This window comes from Castor canadensis, chromosome 9, assembly GCF_047511655.1.
Source record: "Castor canadensis chromosome 9, mCasCan1.hap1v2, whole genome shotgun sequence".
Lineage (NCBI taxonomy): Eukaryota > Metazoa > Chordata > Mammalia > Rodentia > Castoridae > Castor > Castor canadensis.
This window is the reverse complement of record NC_133394.1, coordinates 90,130,568-90,155,489: the sequence shown is the minus strand read 5'-3', so window position 1 is coordinate 90,155,489 and position 24,922 is coordinate 90,130,568. Positions and strand designations below refer to the sequence as shown.

At 38.8% G+C, this 24,922-nt stretch overlaps 1 protein-coding gene across 3 annotated transcripts in view; it reads left to right on the top strand.

Annotated features, from left to right (window-relative positions):
• Nucleotides 1-24,922, top strand: part of Anxa3 (annexin A3) — a 58,246-nt gene that overhangs the window by 17,105 nt on the left and 16,219 nt on the right. For all 3 annotated transcript variants that reach the window (XM_020161452.2, XM_074041923.1, XM_074041922.1), the window contains exons 3-11: nt 2,112-2,199; nt 5,123-5,217; nt 5,483-5,596; nt 7,992-8,082; nt 11,897-11,976; nt 15,518-15,574; nt 15,916-16,009; nt 17,577-17,672; nt 22,168-22,226. In XM_020161452.2, the coding sequence (XP_020017041.2) occupies nt 2,112-2,199; nt 5,123-5,217; nt 5,483-5,596; nt 7,992-8,082; nt 11,897-11,976; nt 15,518-15,574; nt 15,916-16,009; nt 17,577-17,672; nt 22,168-22,226 (774 nt within the window). The remainder of the gene's footprint in view (nt 1-2,111; nt 2,200-5,122; nt 5,218-5,482; nt 5,597-7,991; nt 8,083-11,896; nt 11,977-15,517; nt 15,575-15,915; nt 16,010-17,576; nt 17,673-22,167; nt 22,227-24,922) is intronic.

The following is a 24,922-nucleotide window of genomic DNA, read 5'->3' as shown; positions in this document are numbered from 1 at the left end:
GTAGTGTGCAAATGCTCAATGATGATCCTTCTAGATATGCCAGACATGAAAGGTGGATGAATAAGAGAAACACACAAACTCATAGGTACATAGAACTGAAGTGAAGCCAATTGACTTCACTTATAAAATATTTATTAGCATTGGAGAAAGAAAATTCTCCAGAGATTACATTAAAGTGACTGATTTCCTATTGGTGTCTTCAGATCTGGTTCATTCACAACTAGTTTCTAATTTAATAGAATTTATTTAGATTTTAAGCTCTTTATTTTTGGTACTTTAAGATTAAGCACTGTTTGACTACATTGAAACAAATTGTTCAGTCTGCAGACTGTCATTTTCACTGTGCCAGACATTAATTTTCCATTCACTTTAATGTGACAAGATAATGTCCTTTCATGAAAATATTAAACACTTCAGAGGAGCTTAAATGAAGCCATATTAATACAAGACAACAGGACCAATATTGCTCAGTAACAGGATATGAAAATGCTATTTAAAAAGAAAATAGTATTATTCTAAAGACAGATTTTTATTCAAAGGGTTAGGGTATACCATATATGTACATGTTTGCTTTGACTTTTCTCAACATCTCTGTGGTTGTCCTCTTTAGTCTCTTAACAGTTTTAGAATAGTTTATTCTTTTGGTAGAACAAACTGTCCCGCTTGCAGACCTGTTTTTAATTTATATGCTTAAAATTAGTAGTGTGGTATTTTTTATTTCCATGATATTCCCTAAGATCTATGATGTCAGTGAAGCTTTTGAATTTATCAGCTACAATTGCACATCCATTGAACGAAGCACAAAGAACAGACACTCCTAATAGGGTTTTCATTTATGGATCTTTTAGTGTAGGTTTCCCCAAGGACATTAATTAAAACATCTTGAAGCCTGTAAACCACAATTACTTCTGTGTGAGATGCAATGAAGAGCTTTGAATTATCATTTGAAAAGAAAGTGGATGTAGGAGATTCCATCTTTCTTTTGTTTTTATGCCATTGCCACTTTAAAGCAAATATACTTCAGAGTCACAAGGACTGACAAGATTCCATTGCTCTAAAAAAGCAGTGTTTTATATTTGTAATTTCTTACACAAGCAAAAAAGAGGCTTCACAATACATGTATTAGACATTAAGTTACCTGCAAGTCTAGGAAGAAGGGACTCTTGAACCATGCCTGAAGTGGTAGGGAGGTATGCAAGTTCTGGGTCTTTACATATCTCCTATATGCATATGGCTACTTGTAGGATCATGGTTCAAAGCCAGCCTGGGTGAAAAAAAGTTCATGAGACTCTATCTTAACAGGAAATAATCTGGACATGGTGGCACACATCTGTCATCACAGCTACAGCAGGAAGCACAAATAGGAGGATCACCATCTAGGCCAGCCTTGGCAAAAAGCGAAAGCCTATCTCGAAAAATAACCAGAGCACACAGGACTGCAGGCATGGTTGAAGCAGTAGAGCACATGCCTGGCAAGTGTGAAGCCCTGAGTTCAAACCCCACAACTGCCAAAAAAAAGAAAGAATGTGCATGTGTACAGGCCATCCTTTCAGTCCTTCAGCCCACCCAGCATAGTAAGCAGCTGTTTCAATGTCCACTCCAGTTTTCAGTCAAGCTACTACTTTATGTATAGTAAGGTATGTGAAAGATACTGTATCTTTGCTCACTGTGGCACTGCTTGTGCAGAAAAATGGGTTTCTTCTTCAAATGAAATGCAAACACAAGGTCCAAATGGAAATGATAGGCTGTACTCTGTGCCACTAAAAATGTTAATAAGCATTTGCTCTAGGTACTTAATATGCAAATCCAGTTCCATCAGATTCCACCCAAAACTGTGGGTAGTGTGTCAGTGTAACACATCTGGTAGGGACCCATTGGGAATGCTGCCTGTGGTTGTGTTCAGTCTCTTATATTCCTTTGACAAACTGAGCAATTATCAGTCACATTTTGAGCCTTAGAAGGCAGTGAAGTTTTAAAACATAAGCAGTTTTTCGTAATTTCAATAATTGACCACACAAAATAAATGTGTAAGAGATAAAAAGAATATGCATGTATAATATAAATAATGATATCATTTTGAACTAATGAGACTTTCAATTATTTCTTCCTAGGTTGGACACCGAGGAACAATAAGAGATTATCCCGGCTTTAGCCCATCTGCAGATGCTGAAGCTGTTCGTAAGGCAATCAGAGGAATTGGTGAGTGATGCTTTGCAATTCCTTTCTTAAGTTAAAGACAAGTCATCATCTGAAAGAGCCCAGAGTCAGTTTGCCCATGTTGTTTACTCAACTAGAGATAGAAGTGTGAAACAACAAGAGAAAGTATAAGGAACCTGTGGGGAGTGGATTATGAGAAGCCTATGAGAACTTGACATAAGCACAGTTGTGCTCAATGATCTATAGACTGAGTCTGGCATGGCCCCAGCCACAGAGGAGGGCAAAGGCAAAATGCAGCAGGCTGCTTTTCCTAAGTTGTTTACATTCAGAGAAATAGAGAGCAGGTTTCTCTTGTTACAATGTCACGCCCCTCCCCGAGAACTGTTGCTCCACCTCCTTGTTTACCACTGTATACAGAAGACTCACTGAAGGAGGATTGATGGGATTGGAAAGGTTTGATGGGTTTGGATTGGTGGGCTGCTTGCGAGAATGACATGCTGCTGCTGCTGCTGCTGCTGCTGGGTGTTGTGTGTCTGTGAGTCTGAGGACCAAGACTTTAAAGGGAACATGGGACAGAGTGAGTCAAAGGAAAGAGACTTTAAAGAATAGAAAAGAAAAAAGACTTTAGAAGTAAGATTTTAAAGAAAAGAAAAAGAAGCAAAGTAAAAGAAAAGAATAATAGAGAAAAGAAATAATGAGGCTGTCGTGCGTCTCCATCCAAGTGCCCAACACACCTGACCCCAACTTTCTGATGTTTGTCTATATTTTGTCCTTTCTGCATCTCCAGATGCCCCTAGTTAGCTCAGTAGAGCAGGAGCGCAAGAAAGCTCACTTCAGGAACCCAGTTTTATTAAGTGGAGCATTTATCATATTTACTTAATATTAAAAACTACCACTACCATTGATGTTGCCACAAATCATCACCACCACCATCATCATAAATAAAAATTTAATCCCCGTTAATTCTTTCTACATTCAACTCCTACCAATTGCCTAGAGAAAATCACCATCCTAAGTTACACATTTATTCTCATGAAACCTTCAATACCAGAACTACACATATATGTACAAATTGTTTTACCTGGTCTCAACTAATAACAACTGAAATTGTACTCAGTACATTCTTCTGCCATTTGTTTTTAGCCCTTAACATAATGTGTTTGAGATTTATCCATGTTGATATATTTAGCTCTAGTTCACTAATTTTAACTACATGGTTATCTATTGCATGCCATATCATAAAATGGGAACATTGATAGAACATGTACATTGCCTACAATTCTTTCCATTGCAGTATAAAAACACTCCAATGAATATTCCTGCTTATGTTTCATTGTGAACATTTGCTAGCATTTCTTTAGAATGACAAAAATTGGAGTTTCCAAGTAGAAGGGGAGTCTTGTTTTCAAATGCGCTAGAATTTTTGTCAAACTGCTCTCCAAAATAAATATAGAAATTAGCATTCCTTCCAGCAATTTATAAGACTTCCACTTGCTTCATGTTCTCCCTGGTACTTGCCACAGTAATACTAGTCAATTTTTCCAACTGACTATATACTTACCCTTCTAAAGATAGGAGGCTGTTCTGATTATCTAGATGAAATAGGACAAGGGTACAGTGACAGAAGGACACACAGAGTAGAGGACAAATTCAAGAGATGTATATGATTGCTACAGTGTAAGGAATAAGGAAAGAAAGGAATGTAGAATGATTCCCAGGATTCTGAGTAGAACGAGCGTATCCACAGTCCTGTCATTGGTGAGGGAACACAGAATGAAAGACAAGTTAGAGAGAAACATGGTGACTTCCAGCTGGAGCATGCTGAGTTTGCACTTGGAGGTGTCTTGTTGTATACTGACACAGATGCTGTTATAGGTCCAAGTTGTAATCAGACTCACAGATAACAAATAGACTTTAATTCTGTTAACTGTATAGAAAAATACAAGACTGAAGGTACAGCAGGGCAGCATTAGCCATTGTGAATCCCAGCAGATAACCAAGTACATTTACCCCAAGTTCATTTGCCCCATCTTTGATGTAGGCTGTATACCACTGCCATGGACAGGTGTAGAGAAGAGTTGTGTGAGTCACCTCAATCCAGAGAAATGGCATCTCAAGTTCCAGTTGACTTTCTACCATTCTAGTCATGCATGCCAAAGGCCTGCAAGCTGCCTCACAGTTTCCCGACTCAGCTGTAATCTTTTCCAGCAAATGAAGTGGACCCAGTCTCTCACAGTGATCTCAACACTAATTTCCAAGCATTAGTGGCTTTGAGGTCATTCTCAGGCAGGCCAGCCTCAGCCCTCACTCTGTTACCCTTTATTTACAGACAGTTGATTAGGTATATGGGTACAAAATGCTTGAAAGAGGTGTGGACCAGATATAGAAATATATTTTTGAGGGTCAAAGATTTGGATCTAAAAATCTTGCTGCACAACTTAGAAGTTGTTTGACTTTGGTAAGTGAGATAAGCTCTCAAGGGTTAATATCTTCATATTTAGGAATGTTCAGTCCTTTCTACTGCAGTGACCCCCATGACTATCAACTATGACAAGGGCCTATTACATGATAGCTTCTTAGTAAATGTCAACTCCTGTTCTCTAGAAGAGAAAATATTTGGATGTCCAGAATGAGGATAAGAGCTAAGAGGCAGTAAGACATACCCAGAACCTCACAAGGTGAAGAAAAAGGTCTTGGTGCTCCTCCCTCTGTATGATCTACAGAAAGGAGTAGGCAACAAATGACAATGGTTCTTCTCTTCTCCCCAAACTATCTAAGTAAAGTTACCTTCCTTTTCCAAAAGCCAGGCAAACAAAGAAAAGAAGAAAGATTTTAACCTGGTAAGAAGCTGGAAATTAAAAATTAAAATGCCTTACTCTCTGCCTTGATTATTGTCCTTTTGTTCAAGACAGATATAGACTATCTTTGGGTTGATAGTGAGTAAACTAATTTTTGTTTCATTTAGGAACTGATGAGAAAACACTCATCAGCATTCTGACCGAGAGATCAAATGCACAGCGGCAGCTGATTGTCAAGGAATATCAAGCAGCATATGAAAAGGTAGGATTTGGTCACCCTGGTGGATGGTATGGAGATAATCGTGACTGTGCCATGATTGCTTCTGCAAGATTGTGCCCTCAAATCTTTACTTTCAGTTCAACTGAGACAGAAGATGTCCTGTGTCAAACCTGGAATCTGAGTCCTGCTTTTGCCTTTAACTGGCTGCTTTTTGTCTGATTTGGATACTTATGATAGTCTTTCAACAGGTGACTTTAGCAAAAGAGAAAGGTATCTCACAATTCTTCCTTGGGGGTTTTTATTTTAGGAGCTGAAAGATGACTTGAAGGGTGATCTCTCTGGCCACTTTAAGCATGTCATGATGGCTCTTGTGACTCCACCAGCTGTGTTTGATGCGAAGCAGCTGAAGAAATCCATGAAGGTATGAATCCTACACAAGCTGATCCTGCCCTGGATGTGACTATGTCATCAAAAATAGGGAACCGTCCTTGAGCACAGCTTGGGACACGCTTGGGACTATTTTGGTTGTGTTTTTTGGGTAGTCGGGTAGTAGATGGTCTTTGAGCCCTGATATTCCTGGGCTGAGAGAATATTAACACATTCTTATTTTGTTTGCTGTTTAACATGATTCATTTCTCTGTTTTGTCGTCATTGGAAAATAGCGCCATCATCAACCCCATTGCTTAAGCCAAAGCCTCATTTTTTTATCTTTGTCCTGTGCTTTCCCTTACCCTTCAAAGCTCCCAGATCTATCAGAAAGTCATTAGCTTTACTCCAAAACCCACTGCTACCATTCTACTATGACCACCATCATCTCTTGATGGCTCATATCAATATCCTAATGGGACCCTTTGCCTCCATTTCTATCTGTTCTGATTCACTTCTCTATGGAATTAGCCAACTTTCTTTTTATGAAGTTATTTTTGAAGTGAAATTCTTCTACTCACCTGCATGAACCTCTAACAGCTATGAACACTTAAAATTTAAACTCCTTTGTATGATCTTCCTCTCTCAGCACAGTCTGACTCCTGTCTATCTCTGAGACTTAGAAAACTTCCCTCTCTGTCAGCCAACATTCCCCTGGAAGCAGAGCCATTAGGCAGGACATAGAAGAGATTTATTATGAGGAATGGGATATGGGAATATGGGGTTGGGTGGGCAAGTCCAAACTCGTAGGGCAGGTGGTCAGGAAAGGAAGACTGGACCCTCCCTCAGTATGTGTTGAGCTGCCCACAGGCAGAATCTCTTCTGTAGAGAAGCCTCTGTAGATTGAGTCAAGCCCACTCAGAATGGTATCTTTCACTTATAATCAATTGATAAAAAGACTTTATATCCACAAAATGTCTTACAGAAGTACTTAGGGTCATGTTTGACTGAATAACTTGGAACTGTTGCCTGACCAAGTTGACACATAAAACTGACCATCACAGCTTGACACAGCTATCTGGCCTTCTGTCTGCTTCTTGAATGTTATATACTTATTCCTATCTTTATAACTGATGTCCCTTCCATCTGTAGTACTTCTTCTCCAGTCATTTTGTGGTACTTAGGTACAATAGCTAAAGCTGAGTTAGCTCAGCTTTACTATAATTATTATTATTTTACTTTTATTTGCATGTATTTTATGCTAGATTTATTCCCAGGCCATAAGTTTTTGTTTCTTCTGGGATGTCTTTTTCTTCTGTGCAACCTCTTCCGGTTTGGGAACATTTTGTTCCTTTTCAGTAAGGATCATGTCAATATAGCAGGATGACTCCTGTACAGGTTTCTCTGACGATGAGTTCTGTAAGTGTGGTGGTGCATCTTGGGTTCTCTGTGCACCTGGATGTCTTCCATGGCCAGAAAAATTTGCATCTGAACCCTTAAGCTCAGCACTACTTGATGAATTTTTAAGCATGTGCAGCAAAACTTTTAACAACTCTTAGTGGGCCACTCACCTTGTGTCCATCCCTAGTATTTGGTCTATGCACACCTACCAGCCTTACCTTTATAACAACAGAATGGCATACATTGTTTAATGAAACTTAACTTCTTTAAAGTGACATACTTGGTGGCTTTTTGCATATATGTATACTCTTAAGGGCTTGTGCAGTTTCACAGGTATTATTAAAGCGAATATGAAGATTTGAACGTTTTGATTTGCATGATTCTGTGGGGTTTTTGAGTCAAGTGACTAGTGAACCATTTTCATAGACCACCTCAGGTCACTTAAAGGAAGAGTCAGGATTTTGTTCTCTGGTTTTGTTTTGTGATTGTGGTGGTGGTACTAGGAATCAAACCCAGGACCTCATGAATGGTGGCCAAACACTCTGCCTTTGAACTATCTCCCAACCTCAGTTGTTTTTGTTTTTTTTTAATTTTGCTGATTGGCATCTAAAATTGTCTTGTCTCTTTCTTCTTTTTTTTTTTTCATTTTTTGTACATTTGTGTCTTTTCTTTCTTTATTTTTATTTTTCATCTAACTAAAAGGCAAGCCTCTATCATGAGAGGGAACCTTTTGGTTTTAGACTGTATCTTCTCATCTTAGAGCAGAATGTAAAATGAAGTAGGTGCTTAATATATTTCTTGAGAGGAAGGAGGAAAAAGAGGGATCCAGGCTTAACATCAGATTTTGGTGTCAGTTTAATCCAGATGACTCATGTTATTTTAATACTAAAATGCATGGAAAATTAGAAAACTACTGAGAGCAATATGAGGTCTTACATTGATTTATTCGACTGTTCTTTCATCTGTATAAAATAAGATATTAAGACTAAAAGGCATGAACTTAAGTTTTTTTAAGAGTTCCAAAAATTATATTTCCTCTGCTTTTTTAGGGCACTGGAACAGATGAAGATGCTTTGATTGAAATCTTAACTACCAGGACAAGTAGACAAATAAAAGAGATCTCTCAAGCTTATTACACAGGTAATCCTGTTTTCTGTTTACCTTTAGTACTGTTCACACATATATGAGCCAAGATGCCTTTCCCAGCATCCCACTCATCCCTTTGTAAGGCATTTTGAGAAGACAAGACTTAGTGAAAGGAAGATACATTCTAAGATGAGCCATGGATTTTCAGAGAGAATTGGAACATGATCAGAGCCAGAAACTACTGCCTAACAATGACATTAACATTTTGCATTATTATATTATAGCTACAGTGGATTTTGCTCTCAGCAGTCACTTAATTGAATAAACCATTTTCATCAATATGAGAGACTCAAATCATTGTATTACTGTTATTATTTGTTAAAAACCATTCAGATTACACTCGTGATTTTTGGTGTGAGAAATCAGATAAGCCATTTAGAGGATGCGGATTCAATATACTTAGCAAAAGTCCTAAAGGTCTGTTAACTATGTAAAAATTAGAAAGTCCTGACAATGCAATTCTGACTCTACCCAGAGTGTGTGAGTTCACAGGTTAAGTTACAGACCCCACAGGACTGCCTTCACTTTAGCCAGAAGCCCACAAGCTCACATGTTCCCAGGCCACAATCATGTCTGACCAACCAACTGGCTGTAGATCCAGGGTTCTCACTGCCCTCTCAGATTCAATGGCTCACTGGAATGATTCACAGAACTCAAGAAAGTGCTGTGCTTACAATTTCAGTTTTACTGTAAAGGCTATAAATCAGGTCAACCACATGAAGAGACACAAAGATAGAGATCTGAGAGGGTTCCATGTGGAACGTCCTCCCTCCTGACACATGGATGGGTAATTATCAGCCAGCAAGCTCACTTGATCATTAATAGCCATAGTTTTTGTTGTGGTTTTGTTATGTAGGCATGATTGGTTGAATCAATGTCAATGTGATTGAGCTCAGTCTGCAGCCCCTCCTTTCCCCAGAGATCAGACTGATGTCATGTGGATCAAAGCCTCAACCTTCTAATCACGTGCTTGGTTTTTCTGATGTGATTACTTTTTATTCTTAGTCATGTAGTTAGCATAAACTCAGGGGACAATGTGAATGAATAACAATTTTTCAATTACATGGGAAATTCCAAGGATTTGGAAGTTACCTCTCAGGAACCAGAGACAAAGATCAGCTTGATTCTTCAATATACAATAACCCTCTAGAGCTCTCTCCAAGTAACTTAAGGGAGCCATGTCTTTTTTAAATTCATGTTTCCAAGGACTCAGTTTCACTAGAAATTAGTGGTACACAAGAATATTAAGAATGCAATAGTCTCAACTACTTAGAGTGAAGCTTTCCCTAGAGACCCTGTTGTCTGTTCACTGCCTCAGCATCAGGCATCCATTGCTCCCTGTGCTGTCTTCCATTACAGTAACTCGTTCCTCACTGTTTGCTTCTGATTCTCTTTCCTTACTAAATGCTGATTGTCTACCCAAGGCTTATATTTGTCCATGGTATTTGATTCTTCTTCGTTTCTGTTTTCTGCCTTTCTTTCTAGGAATCCTTTGCTTCTTTGTTCTATTGTATTTGCTTCTTTTTCTGTGTAGTTCACTCTCTGAGAGAGAAGATTCAATGGGTTCAAGAAGTAATTAACTAATAGCCTTATTTTGGGCAAAGATCACCTCTTAGCAGCTGGCCACTACATACCGGTGTCAACAGTTTGCAGTCTTGTGTAAGAGTGGTGACATCATAAAATGTGAAATGGTGACCCTTGCATAAGAATCCATCAAAAGAGGCTACCAATTTGGCCCTCATAAAAGAGACCAACTAGTGTCTTGTGTGGCTTCTCTGCACAATGATGCAATAGAGTAAATAAATAGAGAAGTAGTAGAGAGCTTTTTCTAGTACTCCAGAGTTAATGTTGTATGAAAGCACACTGAATCAGGGATCAAGGAACTTCAGGTACCTACAGTGTTAACAATAGTGTATTTCTTTTTCTATACTGTATTATGCCTCTTAATGCATAAAGTAATTTCAAGCTGGGATTTAAATAACTTCCTTTTATTATTGTCATTATTAATACTTACTAATTGTATACATTAACAGATTTCACAGACATTTTCACGTATGCATCTATCATGCATTGATCATGTCTACCTCCCTTCTACCCTCTTCATATCCATTTTAATAGTCTAATTTTTTGCAAATTACCCGGGGAGGCTGCAGAAGATGACTCAAGTCTCATCTAGATAATTCTAAAATCACAAAATACATCCCTAAATTCTAAAACAGGGGAGCTTCATTCTTTGATGTTTTTAAATTAAATTTTTTTCTAACTACAGTGAAAGATAGATGCAACAATATTATGACTATTAAGAATAATGGTGCCTGCTAAAGTATCATTAAGATAAATAATTTGTATTTGTAGTAAATTTTATTTATATGAATTGCTTTGAAAAATTACAGATTTCATTAAAAAGACTTACTAAAATTGTGATGAGGAAATTTCCATTTCAATGCAATTCTTGTTTTCTCTAATATAATCTTAAAATTATATTAGATAATCTCATTCTATAATTGTCTTTCATTCGTTTAAAAGGATGTGCATTCACAGGCAAAAATGCAAGACCCTACCTGAAAAATAACTAAAGTAAAAAAGGACTGGGGGTGTGATTCGGGTAGTGGAGCACCTGCCTAGCAAGTGCAAGGCCCTAAGTTCAAACCCCCAGTACTTCCAAGATAAAATAAAAGGATGAGTGTTCATATGGGGATTTTATAGAAAGTTCTTGACAATGATGCAGACAGAGTTCAAATTGGCACCTGATGTCACCTATATTCAGATATACGGTGGCTGCAAAGGGATTACTGCTCAACAGATGGAGTAAAACAGGGATTTAAAAGTGATAGACAGATCCCAGGGGTGTAACTTAGCTCCGTGGTAGAGCTCTTGGCATGCACAAGGCCCTGGGTTCTACCCCCTGGCACTGCAATAAAATAAATAAAGTAAAATAAAATAAAAAGGTGGGTACCACAATAACTATGAACACATAGTTGGCATTAGTTAAGGAAAAATAGTAAATCTTGGGATGTTTTTCTTATTCTTGAGCAATATCAAATAATATACTTTAGGTGTATTTGTTTAGATTAAGGTTGGATTCAATAAAATAGAAAAATAATAGTGGCTTACAGAAGATAGACGTTTATTTCTATTACATGTAGAAGAAGTCTGGAGTTTGGTAATTTTAAAACTGTTATGATAGCTCCTCAAAACTTTCAGGAACCCAGACCCCTTCCTGGTCACTTTTTTGCCATTGCTAAGATATATTCCTTATTTTCACAGTACAAGATGGCTGCCCAAGTTGCAGGTATCAGTTCACACACAAGGCAGCAGAATCAAGGAAGGACTAAGCCCGTCCCTTTAGGGAGATTTCCTAGCAAAGTCTTGCATGTCTGTCTACACTTCATTGTGAAGACCTCAATTATAGAACTGTCTGAGGACATAGTTTTTAGGTTGTTTGCATTATGTTTTGCTAAAGGTTAGGGTTGTATTAATATGAAAGAAGGTAATGGAAATTGGAAGGCAGACTAGCAGGTTGCCTGCCCTGAATGTATGTTTCTTAGAGCCACTGTCAGATGAAATGAACCATGATTTGATCCAAAATGGCTATTCTTCCTGTTCTGCTTCATCTGCCACAACACACAGCACAGAAATCTTTACAAGGAGAATATTTCCATCTGACAATAGTTGAGCACCGGAACTTAAATGAGAAGCAAGATCTATTTATCACATTTCTTGCCAGTGTTGGCATTTATACTTTTCTCTGTTTTATAATAATGTGTTTTAGTTTGTAAGACATAATTTCATTGTCATTTATTTTCAGTATATAAGAAGAGCCTTGGAGATGATATTAGTTCTGAAACATCTGGTGACTTCCGGAAAGCTCTGCTGACTTTGGCAGATGTAAGTTTTTATTTATTTTTTAACTCCCACATAAGCTGCATGCTTACTAATAATTTTTAGGAAGTTTTAAAAAATCCAACTGGAGGCAGCGAGACTGCAATTTTCCTTATGAAATGATTTGTTCATGTTAAATTGCATGTCACCATCAGTAAAATGTTTAACCAAGATCATAAAAGAATACATAGTAATGTAACAAAAGGCGTGTCTTTGGTTAGTTTATAGATTAAAGATGTTTTGATTAGGTTTTACAATACATTAGAAAATGTTCTGATAAATCATCTGACATAATTATTCATTCATTTCCATTACAAGTGTCTCCATTTTTAGGACGCATTTATTTTCTTCTGGACTCCAAAGAATATTCATTTCTTTTCAACTAAGTGGGAAGTATGATTCAGAAGAATTCTCCTGAGAGATGAGTGTTAGATTTCAGAAATGAGTATCAGTTTTAAGATTACAAAAAAAAAAAAAAAAGACTTATAACCTCATGCTTGTCACCTTGGAAAAGCTGCTAAAAATCATTACTCACTTTGGACCAAATGTGTCCACTCTTTGCTTGATTTACTTAGAAGACTCGTGATTTCAATAGTGAAGGAGGAAGATCAAGGATGAGATGTATTCAGATATGTGCAAGAGAGGAAGTGAATTATTCTGTATCTCACTGACTTCTTTCAGCTGATTTAGCTCCTAATGTGTGAAAAAATTCCAATACAGTCTCAGCCTGCTGGTTGAAACAGCACTTGTCAAAGTGAGGCATTCATTATGTCATGAGGAAATAATTTATCATCATTATGGCTTCAGTTGTTTTAAATGCTGAAAACCCACAAACCCAAATTTATGCAGTACTGCAGCAAACATGCTCTCAGAGGTATATAGCCATAGCGCTGCACATCCGGGTGCATGGACGTGAGCTCACATACCCATAGGAGGCAGTATAGAGCAGGGCTCTAGGGCAGGGTTTTATTTTTTTTATTTTATTATTCATATGTGCATACAAGGCTTGGGTCATTTCTCCCCCCTGCCCCCACCCCCTCCCTTACCACCCACTCCGCCCCCTCCCTCTCCCCCCACCCCCTCAATACCCAGCAGAAACTATTTTGCCCTTATTTCTAATTTTGTTGTAGAGAGAGTATAAGCAATAATAGGAAGGAACAAGGGTTTTTGCTGGTTGAGGTAAGGATAGCTATACAGGGCATTGACTCACATTGATTTCCTGTGCGTGGGTATTACCTTCTAGGTTAATTCTTTTTGATCTCACCTTTTCTCTAGTTCCTGGTCCCCTTTTCCTATTGGTCTCAGTTGCTTTTCAGGTTTCTCTGTGTTAAGGGCAACAAATGCTAGCTAATGTTTTAGGTGTCTTACCAATCCTCACCCCTCCCTTGTGTGCTCTCACTTTTATCATGTGCTCAAAGTCCAATCCTCTTGTTGTGTTTGCCCTTGATCTAATGTCCACATATGAGGGAGAACATACGATATTTGGTCATTTGGGCCAGGCTAACCTCACTCAGAATGATGTTCTCCAATTCCATCCATTTACCAGCGAATGATAACATTTCATTCTTCTTCATGGCTGCATAGAATTCCATTGTATATAGATACCACATTTTCTTAATCCATTCGTCAGTGGTGGGGCATCTTGGCTGTTTCCATAACTTGGCTATTGTGAATAGTGCCGCAATAAACATGGATGTGCAGGTTAGGGCAGGGTTTTAGATTCAGATAGAACTGGACTCTTATGCTGCTTAGTAGCTTTCTGTATCTCAACAAGTTTAGCCCTTAAAACATTCATTTTCACATCTGTGAATTCAAAATACTGATAGCACCAACCGTTTAAGGTGTTGTGAAGATTAATATGTGAACTACTTAGCTCATAGAAAGTGATCCATACATGGTGGTGGTGAGTCACTATTACTAAGACTACTGGCAGTCAATAATTGCATTATTGGAGCAGAGTGCACAATGGGAGAGAATGCAAAGAAGGCAAACTATCAGTGGCAGAGGTCAGCAGTCTGAGAAAGAAAACAGGCAAAAGTCAGACAGGCATACAAAGACCTGCAAAAAGAAAATTCATTTTAAAATGTTATTGAAAAATGTTTTGTTCACCTATAATTTTCAGAATAATTCAGGCAAACCAGTTTTCCTTTTCTATCTTACATCTTTCTATAATGTCCTGAAGTATTTGTTCATACATGAACACTTAACTTCAGAGTTCTCAAATGCCCTTCTCACTTCTCCCCTATTAATAATATCTTGGGATAATGTGGTACATTTGTTGCAGTTGCTGAATGAATATTGATATACTATCATTAATTGATATAGCTTGCATTAGGGTTCAGTTTTTTGCTACATCGTTCTATGAGTTTTGACAAATGTATAGCCATCACATGTCCACCATTACGGTATCATACAGAAGCTTCACTTCTCTAAGAGTTCTCTGTGCTCTGTTTATATCCCCCACCCCTCATCTCTGCAACCACTGACTTTTTATGGTCTGTATAGTTTTGCCTTTTCTAGATTGTCCTATAGTTAGAATCATATACTATGTAGCCCTTTCAGACTGATTTCTTTCATTTAGCTATGTGTCTTTAAGGTTTCTCTATGTGCTTCAGAGCTAGACGGTTCTAATCACTGAATAATATTCCACTGTATGGAATACTTGTTTCACTAGTTGAAGGTATCTGGGTTGCTTCCAAGTTTGGGCAATTATGAGTAAGACTTCTATTAAATATTCACTGGCAAATTTTTGTGTGGACATGTTTCCAACTCATTTGGGAAAATATCAAGGAGCACAATTGCTGGATCTACTGTAAGAATATATTTAGTATTGTAAGAAACTGCTGAACTGTCTTCCAAAGTGGTTATACCATTTTATATTCCCACTAACAATCAAGATGAGAGTTCTCAATGTTACACATTCTTACCAGTATTTAGTATTGTCAGTGTTCCTATTTTGTTTTTTGTTTGTTTTGCTTTGCTTTTTTAGTGCTGGGAATTGAACCCACGGCCTGCACATACTAGGCAAATGGTCTACCACTGAGCTACATTTTAGCCCATGTGTTGTCAATGTTTTAGAGTTTAGTCATTCTAATAGATGTACAGTGGTATCTTATTCTAATGAAATATGATGTTAAGCATCTTTTCATGTGATCTCTTGCCATCTTTACATCTTCTTGGTGAGGTGGCTGTTCACATCTTTTACTCAGTTTTTAATTCATTTGCTTATTATTTTCTTACTGAGTTTTGAGAATTCCTGGTAGGTTTTGTTTGTAAGTCCTAATATATTTTATAAATATTTTCTCAGTCTGTGACTTGTCTTTTCATCTTCTTAACACCTTTTGGTTTTCAGTAGAGACTGAGACTCCAAAGATCAGGTGATTCACTACAAATTTCTTGAGCCATCAATGGCAGAGCCGACTGGAGGCCAAAGTACCTGGTTCCTCTATCCTATATAACCTCCACTGGAGAAAAATCACTAAGAGTTTTGGTTGAAGTGCTGAGTATTCCTCAAAGGATTGACCTTGTTGTTATCACCTCTGTTTAGGGTAGAAGAGATGAAAGTCTGAAGGTAGATGAACATCTGGCCAAAAAAGATGCCCAGGTCAGTAACTGAGCAAAGAAAATCTCTCTTGTAACTATCCTCCCCCTCAATGACCTTTGCATTTCTGTGAAAATGGAGCAAGATGGTATCACTTGTCCTCTCCTTTCCATCTGAGGGTTTCCCAGCCCCAGCCTCAGCCTCCTCCAGGGGAGATCATTCCCTGGCTCCTGCCATCCCAACCTTCAGATTTCCAGTCTGCTACAAATGAGAGATGTAGATAACAGATGATCTCACTGACCTCTAAAATAAAATAAAGCACCCATTCTTCTCATTCCACCCCCTCAAAAAGAGAAAGAATTGTGTCTGAAATAACACATCAGTCTTCTTCCTCTCGTCAATAGATTCTCTATAATGCTGGTGAGAACAAATGGGGAACGGATGAAGATAAATTCACTGAAATTCTGTGTTTAAGGAGCTTTCCTCAACTGAAACTAAGTATGGACTTCCAATCCATTTTGTTTTATGTTGTTTGGGGGTTTCATATACAGGGTTCAGGGAAATGGAGTTAGAAATTGTAAAGTCTATTCCAGTTTATGCATAAACACTTTGGGAAACAAAATGGGGAGGCCTCATTCTAACCCAAGGCAGTACTGACAATCCTCTTTTGTTTTCCCAAAGACTCAATAGATTTCCTAGTGAATGACAGGTAATAGGTGGGGAGGAAGACAGCAAGGAGAAGGAAAGAGGCAGTTCTGTCAGGAGAGAGAAGAAAGGCCTGTTCCTATGAGATGCAGGAACCTGGCCATACTGCTTTTTCCACACTTCCCCTTATTAGCCACTTTCCAGAAAAGCCAGGATTTGCAGGTGACTTTTTGTTGATTGGTTAATGCTGACTAACAAACAGTCAGCTTTTTGTGACAGGACAGTAAATGGGGGTCAGGGGAATTAGAAGGACAGGCTCCTTTTGTCAGACCAAGAATCACGTGGAACTGCTAATTACCCACCCTGTCACTCACGCCTCCCCCTGAGTTATTCTGGAAGACACAGCATCCAAAAGCCTGGAACTTCTCTCACTGTGATTACCAGATGCTGGTTTAGAGAACAACCACAGTGCTGAGTGGATAGAAAAATAGGGAAAAGAAGCAGATTATCATGACTTTTTAATTCTGAAGTTGTCCTTCCTTAATTTTGGCATTAATTGAGTTTATAAAATAATAATAATATATGATAGTTGCTTTAACAATGGTCTTTGTTTGAAAAGCAAAAATCAAATGGCCCCCACATTTTCTTTTTTTTTCAAAATTTACTTAGAAAAAAATGTACTTACTTTCTTGGTGCCATAAGACAGATTTTACTTGGGGCAAATACTGATCAAGCATTCAGAAATGCCTTCTAGTAGGTGTGAAGTAAGCCATGCTGCCTTCAGGAATGATTCCAGGGGCATAAAGAAATCCTCATAATTAGCCGGCACCAGTGACTCACACCTATAATCCTAGCTACTCAGGAAGCAGAGATCAGGAGGATTGCGGTTTGAAGCCAGCCTGAGCAAATAGTTTTTGAGACCCAATCTTGAGAATACCAAACCCAAAAAAGGTCTGGTGGAGTGGCTCAAGCAGTAGAGCACCTGCCTAGCAAGTGTGAGGCCCTGAGTTCAAACCCCAGTATCACTACCACCACCACCACCACCAAAAAAAAAAAAAAAAGTAATAATCCTCATAATTAAGATTTCTTTAGCAAATGAAATATATTTAACTAATGACCACAATATTGTTTTCTAGGTACTGCTAGAATTTTTAAAACAGACCACCTTACTAGATAAATTATTTATCACTTAAGCTTTCAGGCTATTTTAAATGCTTCAGCCTGGGAGGAAGAGAGACAGACCATTGAAGAAAATGGCTTATGAAGTTCGGGTTTTATTGAGCTTAAGTTTTAATGGTTTAAAGGAGCTTTGGAGTTTGCTTTTTGATCTGTTGGACCTCAAAAAAAAAAAAACCTTGAAATATATTCAAGTGTGGTCAACTGGGATGCTTTAAATATTTTTTGTGATGCTACTTTTTAGCATTTGATGAATACAGAAATATTAGCCAGAAGGACATCGAGGACAGCATTAAAGGAGAGTTGTCTGGGCATTTTGAAGACTTATTGCTGGCCATAGGTAAGTTCTTAAGCACTAATAAGCAATTGCTTTGCACTTCTTTTAATTCAATGTCAAGGCAGCTCCTTTTAAGTAAGAATCCTGACTGATCTTTACCTTTCTGCACCCTACAGCCCCCAGCACAGTCCACAGTACAAATAGTTGCCTTGACAAATATTGTTAAATGATGCATGAAGAAGTTATCTTTCTACCTCTTTCTTTGCCTTTTAAATTTGTATTTGGCTTGTCACCATGTTTAGATTGTAGACTCCTTAGGAGCTGAAATATTACATTTTACTGGCATTTTTTATTGAGCCTTATTGAAATCTGAGACCTAAGCCAATCTGATATTTTATCATATTTGGTTATTTCTGGAAGGTGTCAGTGGCTTCCCAAAGTGAACCAAGCTCTGAGCTACAGGACTATTCTTCCTTGGTTGAGTGAGCAGGGGGCATGTCAAAAAGAAAGTAAGTTTCAGGCTGAATCCATTCCCATACAACATGTACATTAACAAGCAGTCAAAAACAGTTATACAGACAGTGAGGGCTCCGCAGTCTGTCTTTTTAGGTACTAGGAGAGCACTCTGTAAGAAAGATGAATTCAAATGGATGAGACAGAATTCTTGACCTTTCTAGTCAACAGCCAGGCAACAAAGTCTGTTAAGTGCTTGCCCAGACTCAGCAATGTTAAGAATCTTAACAGTTATTTCAATTTAGGGTAGCCATTGGGCCTCCTGCAGGCTTCTCCTCCACTGGTGCCGAGGTGGGGCTATCTGGACTCCGTACACCTTGTCATCTCACTAGTGGGAAGCCATTTCTAACATCCATTACAATCATCTGTAGCATCTCTAGTGAAGTCAAGATAGCTGATACCTTAGGATAACTACCTCTAGAGTAGAGCCTCCAATTCCACCTCTGGAAGGTGAACTCCCAATTCAGATACCTTGAATTTTATTTTAAAATAGCTTACCATGTGCTGGGCACTGAACTGCACTCTTTACAATACTAACTTGCTTAAGACTCATAACAATCTCCATGAAACAGCTATTATCATCATCCCTCCCCTTGGTAGAAATGGTAAACTTGAGGCACAGAGACATTCGAGTGACTTCCCCAGTTACCCAGGGAGTATATGGCAGAGCTGATCTGCTCCTCCTGCAGGCAGGTGCCATAGTCTGTAATTTTAAACAACCACTCTGAAGGGCTGTGGTGTAGACACAGACTGAAACACAGTCTATGCTAAAGTATTTCAAAGTGAATGGCAGAAAATGTACCAGGGAACAAAGTTCCAGGCCTATTCTAAGGGCTTCCTTAGCCCTCAGAATATGTCACTACTGACCCTGTGTTCAGTGCCAAGAACAGGACTCTATCCAAATGCTGACTCAAAAATACATTTTGACTTTGATAGAATTGCTTTAAAAAAAAAGTCCATGAAAGAAAAAGCTTCTTTTTCAATTAAAAAAATGGACTTGAAGTCAGTCTTCATAATTAGTTCTGAGGATGTCCCAGTGGTGATGATGTCGCCAGTTCATTTTTCCATTTTGTAATGTTAACCTTTGCAGTAATTTGCTGCTTTATCTGCTCTTGCTAAGCCTCAATATTTGAAAAACTTTATTGATATGTCAAATTCTCATCCATTAAGAGTTAGTCAGCTTGCTATCACTGTGACAAAATTTTACCTTTATTCAACTTAAAAGGGGGAAAGGTTTATTTTGACTCACAAATTTCAGAGGTTTCAGTCCATGGTTGCTTGGCCCTGTTGCTTTGGGCCTGTGGAGGATAGTACATCATGGAGGGAGCACACAGCAGAGGAGGCCTGTTCACTTCATGGCAGTCAGGAAACAAAGAAAGAGACATGGGGCCAGGATCCCAATATCCCGTTCAAGGGTACTCCCCCAGTGACCTAACTTTCTCCAACTAGGCCCCACCTCTTAAAACTTCAACTACCTTTCAATAGGGCTGAGGATCAAGCATTTAACACATGGGTTGTGGGGGGGGGACATTTCAGATCCAAACTATAGCACTGAACTAAGAAACTTCTTGGAAATATACATTGAATTGTGTATTAAATTTGGGCCATAATATGTACTATTTTATCAAGTAAAAATACATTCATAACTCAACTATCTTAAAGTTCAAAGTATGCCATATTTCCTTTCTCTATTTCAGTCTACCCTTGAAATAAAATATTTAAAAAAAATCTTCATTGAAGGACTGAGGCTGGGGCTCAGCAGTAGAGTGCTTGCCTGCCATGTGCAAGGCCCTGGGCTCAATCCCCAGCATCCAAAACAAAAACATCTTTGATGAGATATAACTTATATAACATGAAATCTACCCATTCAAAGGGTGCAATTCAGGGTGCTTTTTAATATACTTACAGAGTTTTGAAATCATCACCACAACCTAAGTTAAGTACATTTTCATCAGCCCCAAATGTACCCATTAACAGTTCCCTATTCCTTTCTACCTCCCAGACCCTAAAAAGCATTAGTCTACTTTCTGGCTCTATGAGTTTACCTGTTCCAAATATTTCACATACAAGGAATCTAATAGCACATAGTTTTTGACATGAAAAACCATCTGAACCACATCATCTTAGAATTGCATAATAGGAACCTACTAATTGTCAAATTAAGCCAAATCCAGACTTAGATGAGAAAAAAGACTAATCCAATAAGAAAAGCACTTTGATCTCAGAAATGTGCAAGATCCAAAAAGTCAAACAAAGTCTCTTTTTTTAAAGAGACGTTAAGGGGGAGTTGGACAAGCAGCAGCAGAGCATGGTCATTGAGTTTGAAAGATATGTGTTTTGCTGTGGGTAAGCTGGATTCTTGGGATAAGGTGCCAGGGGTCATTGTCTTCATTTCAGTGCTTGCTGAAGATGGGGGACAAGCCAGAGTTCAGAAGCCTATGAAAAGATAGAGACTGAAGAGGATAGGAAACAGGCAGTTGTGAAGTCTTGGTCACAGTAATTAACTCTAATGGACTTCCCAGCTTTCCCTACCTATGGTGTTGGGTGATCAAGCAAGCTTCCTTACCACTATAGTATATTGCCACCACACATTTTCAGACAGGAAGAACAAACCTTGTACTCAGGAACATAAAACAGAAGGCAAGCCTTGGGAGAGAAACGATTATAAAGAGAAAGAATCACACAAATCTAATTGGGGGGACTGAAAAACTTAATAGAATGAAAAAGGTCATGATGAGTTTTGGTCAAATCATTAAGGTCTTTAATATGAGTTTGAGAAAATTTAGGTAGTACCAGTTCAAATGGTGGGTTTCTTATCAGACAGCTTTACATCTAAGAGTTTTCTTGGTTCTGTTTCCCTTAAGTTGCTTTCACACAAGTCTTTAGCTTTCCTTAAGAGAATCCATTAAGTGTGAGACCTTGAGTTCAAACCCCAGTATTTGAAAATTGAAAAAAGAGAAAGTCCTTAAGCTTAGGCTGGGGGTATGGTTCAAATGGTAGAGGGCCTTCCGAGCAAGTATGAGGACCTGAGTTCAAACTCTAGTATTGCCAAAGAAAGAAAGTCCATGAGCCACCATGAGACAGACAAGACTTGTTCTAAGCTCCAAAATTCATCACAAACTGAATTCATTATAAAACTCATTACAAAAATCATTCACTTTTTGTCAGAGTCCTACCCACAGATGACATTTAAGATTTTAAAAATAATTGTTTTGTAGTCAATAGGTTTGTTTCCTATAGACTTTCCTGTTCCTGACATTTTTTACTTTATTTAAAGGATAATTTTGAGGGGGGGGAGAGGGAGGGGGCGGAGTGGGTGGTAAGGGAGGGGGTGGGGGCAGGGGGGAGAAATGAACCAAGCCTTGTATGCACATATGAATAATAATAAAAAAAAAAAGGATAATTAATTTACCAATGTTTTTGTCAGTTTCCTTTTTCTGGTTTTATTTCTGCTTTACTTGCTATTTCAGAATGAAGACCTGAAAGACTAGTATTTTTTCGATGACTGAATTTAAGGAATAGGCACTTGTTCTAATATAGTTACTCTAACCAGCCTAGACATTCTAATCCAAGCATTTTAAAAGAAAATCCTTCCGTGGGAAGAACTGGTTTTAAATTGAACTCCAGTGCCCCTTCTCACCTAATGAGTTATTTGGAGCAGCATCTCTGGTCGTTAGGCCCACATTATTCATCAGAAGCCGAAGATGATAGAAACAGAGCACTGCTACACCCTACGGAATTACCAATGGAAGCGTAGGTGTTCAGTGTGTCTGGGATGTAGAGATGACTCAGACACTGTGGGAGTTTCTTTGGCAGGTAATTTTATTTTCCCCATGGCTGAAGGTAATTACTGTGCTAAGGTTTTGTGCAAATATGACATTACAAAGCTTTGAAATTCAGGTTAAGCAGCCTTTCATTCTAAATAGAAGCCAGTCGTGGGGAGGGAGTATAACAGTCCAAAAATCTTTTTTTAATAAAGATATTACTGTAGCTTAACCCAATTTCTATTAAATAAAGCTAATAATTACTTTGCTTTTTATAACAGTTCATTGTGTGAGGAATACTCCTGCCTTTTTAGCTGAAAGACTGCATCAGTCTTTGAAGGTTGGTCTGGAAGTTTCCTATAAATTCTTACTGTCTCTTGAGGAGAAAATAATATTGCTTAGTATTGACAAACTGTCATATATCTTTCCACTCTGATGACTTCTCTTCTGTAGCTTAATTTGCCAGGACACTGATAGTGAGCACTCCAATCAATGTAGAGATAGGTACAGTGAAGTGCTGGCTAAATTCTTTTCCTCACTTTACAGTAAGGGGGGCAATAGAACTTGTTTTAGAATGTTAGAATGCCAAATCTCAAACTTAATCCTGAGATCTGGTGCCCTCTCAAGTGGCCATCCTTAAAATAAACCAAGCTGAGCCAGCAACCTTTACAGGCTATCGTAACCCTGTGTTTTCCTGTCTGTCTTCTCAGGGAGGATGGTGAGCTTCATGAATCATGCTGTTATCTGTCTTTGGGCTTAGGTCCTAGGACAGGGCTTGGCTCAGAGGAGACCCTTTCCTCAATTTCTTTACTGGGCATTTTTTTGTAGTTCCACATGAACCTTTAAAGTAAGGTGGTTACATGTCTGTAATCCCAGCTACTTAGGAGGCTGAGATAGGAGGATCATGGTTTGAGGCCAGCCCACATAAGTCAGCTCAAGACGCTGTCTGAAAAGTAAACTAAAAAAGCAAGAAGGACTTGGGGCATGGCTCAAGTGGTAGAGTGCTTGTCTAGCAAATGTGAGGCCCTGAGTTCAATTCCCAATACTGCTCCCCCCCAAAAAATAAAACAGTAATGTCCAAGTTAATACTTCATCTCCCTCACCTCACGTCACCCCAGTCCTGCTCCTGCTCTTGTATTCAGCCATCTCAGTGGAGAGCCCCAACAGGTGAGGCATGCCATTGCTCTGTGGTCTTAATCACTATGCCTCAACACCGCAGCCTTCTTTCCATTCCCTGACAATACCAGGTCTGTTCCTATGTCCAAGTCTTAGCACTTGTTGTCCTCTCTGCCTGGTATGTTCCTCCTCCTCCTGGGGCTGGCTCCTTCTCTTCTTTTCAAATTTCAGCTCAAATGTTTCCTCCTGAAAGATCTCTCCCTGATTATGCTACATCAATTGGCTTCCTTCCCATTCCATCTCCCTGCTCTGTCTTCTTCACAGGTCTTACTAATATTTAAAGAATTAGTGTACTGTACTGTCTGTCTTTATCAATTAAAACATAAGCTGCACAAGGACAGAGATAGCATCTGTGTTGTTCACTGTCATGTGCACAGTGCCTGGCATGTAGTACGTTCAACAAACATTTGTCAGATGCATAAATAAACGGAGCCCACTTCCATCTAACTGCTCAGCTAGAAATTTCACACTCTTCCTCTCCATCGTATAGTCAAATGATACATCATTGTTTTGTCAATCCAGCTACTTAAGCATTTCTCAAATCTTCCCATTTTCTCTGTCCCTAAGTGCTATTTGAGCTCAGTGCATCCTTATCCATTTTCTTTATTACTGCAATCACCTCTGGGTGAGTCCCAAATCTTGTGAGCTTTGCGAGCTCCTGTTCTACCGACCTAACTAGGGGCCACTGGAGATGCAGGAAGGACAAAAGAAGACAAGCATGCAGAAAGTTGGGGGCAGGGGGCAGGTGTGGTGGGCGCTCAGATGGAGATGCACAACAGCCTCATTACTTCTTTTACTTTGCTTCTTTATTCTTTAAAACCTTACTTCTTTTCTATTCTTTAAAGTCTCTTTACCTAGACTCACACTGTCCCATGTTTTCCTTAATCTCTCTTAAAGTCTTGGCCCTCAGACTCTCGCAGACACACAACAGCCAGCAGCAGCAGGCAGCAACCAATCTCTGCAGTAGTGTTGGTCCCCTTGCAAGTCACCTGGCAGTAGCTCCCACCCCTCACAAGCAGCCAACCAATCAAATTCCCCCATCCTCCTTCAGCGAGTCTTTTATATATAGTGGTAAAGGAGGAGATGGAGTAACAATTCTTGGGGAGGGGTATGACATTGTAACAAAAGAAATGTGCTCTGTCTCTGACTGTAAACAACTTAGGAAAAGCAGCCATGCTGCATTTTGCTCTCACTCCCTCTGTGGCCATGTCAAACTCATCCTGCTGATTACCTGACACAGCTGTGCTTATGTCAAGTTCTCACAGGCTTCTCTCCACACCCAAAGACTCTAGTCTTCCTCCCTTACCTTCATTCTACTTCTGTTCTTTATATTGCAAAGTGATCTTCTGAAAACATAAATATGATCTGTTCTCAACCTTCTCATGTTTAATATGTTGCAATAGTTCTCCACATTTGGGAGCTGTTAACCACATTTCATGATTACCAAGGTCTGGCTTTTCCAGACACACTTCTTGCTATCCCTCATCATTTATGTAGCTAAGAATGTGACATTCTTTCTCTTTCTTGCCTTACACCTTCACACATGCATCATCCTCTATTGGAACATTCTCTCCCCCCATATGAACCCATTCTTCCTTCCTGTAGTTGATTTTTCTTTCTTTTTTTTTGAAATAGGGATTTGTTATATAGCCTAGGCTAGTCTTGAACTTGAAAGTCTTCTGCCTCACCCTCCCAAGTGCTATGGTTGTAGGTGTGTGCCACCATGCTTATAGCTCCCCTGCTTGATTATTTAGGCCTTGGGGAACATGTCACCTCCTAATCCTCAGTCTTTCTTAGGACCTCCTGCTAATATGTTTCCATTGTACCCAATATTTCCCATATATCAGATTGTTTTGCAGT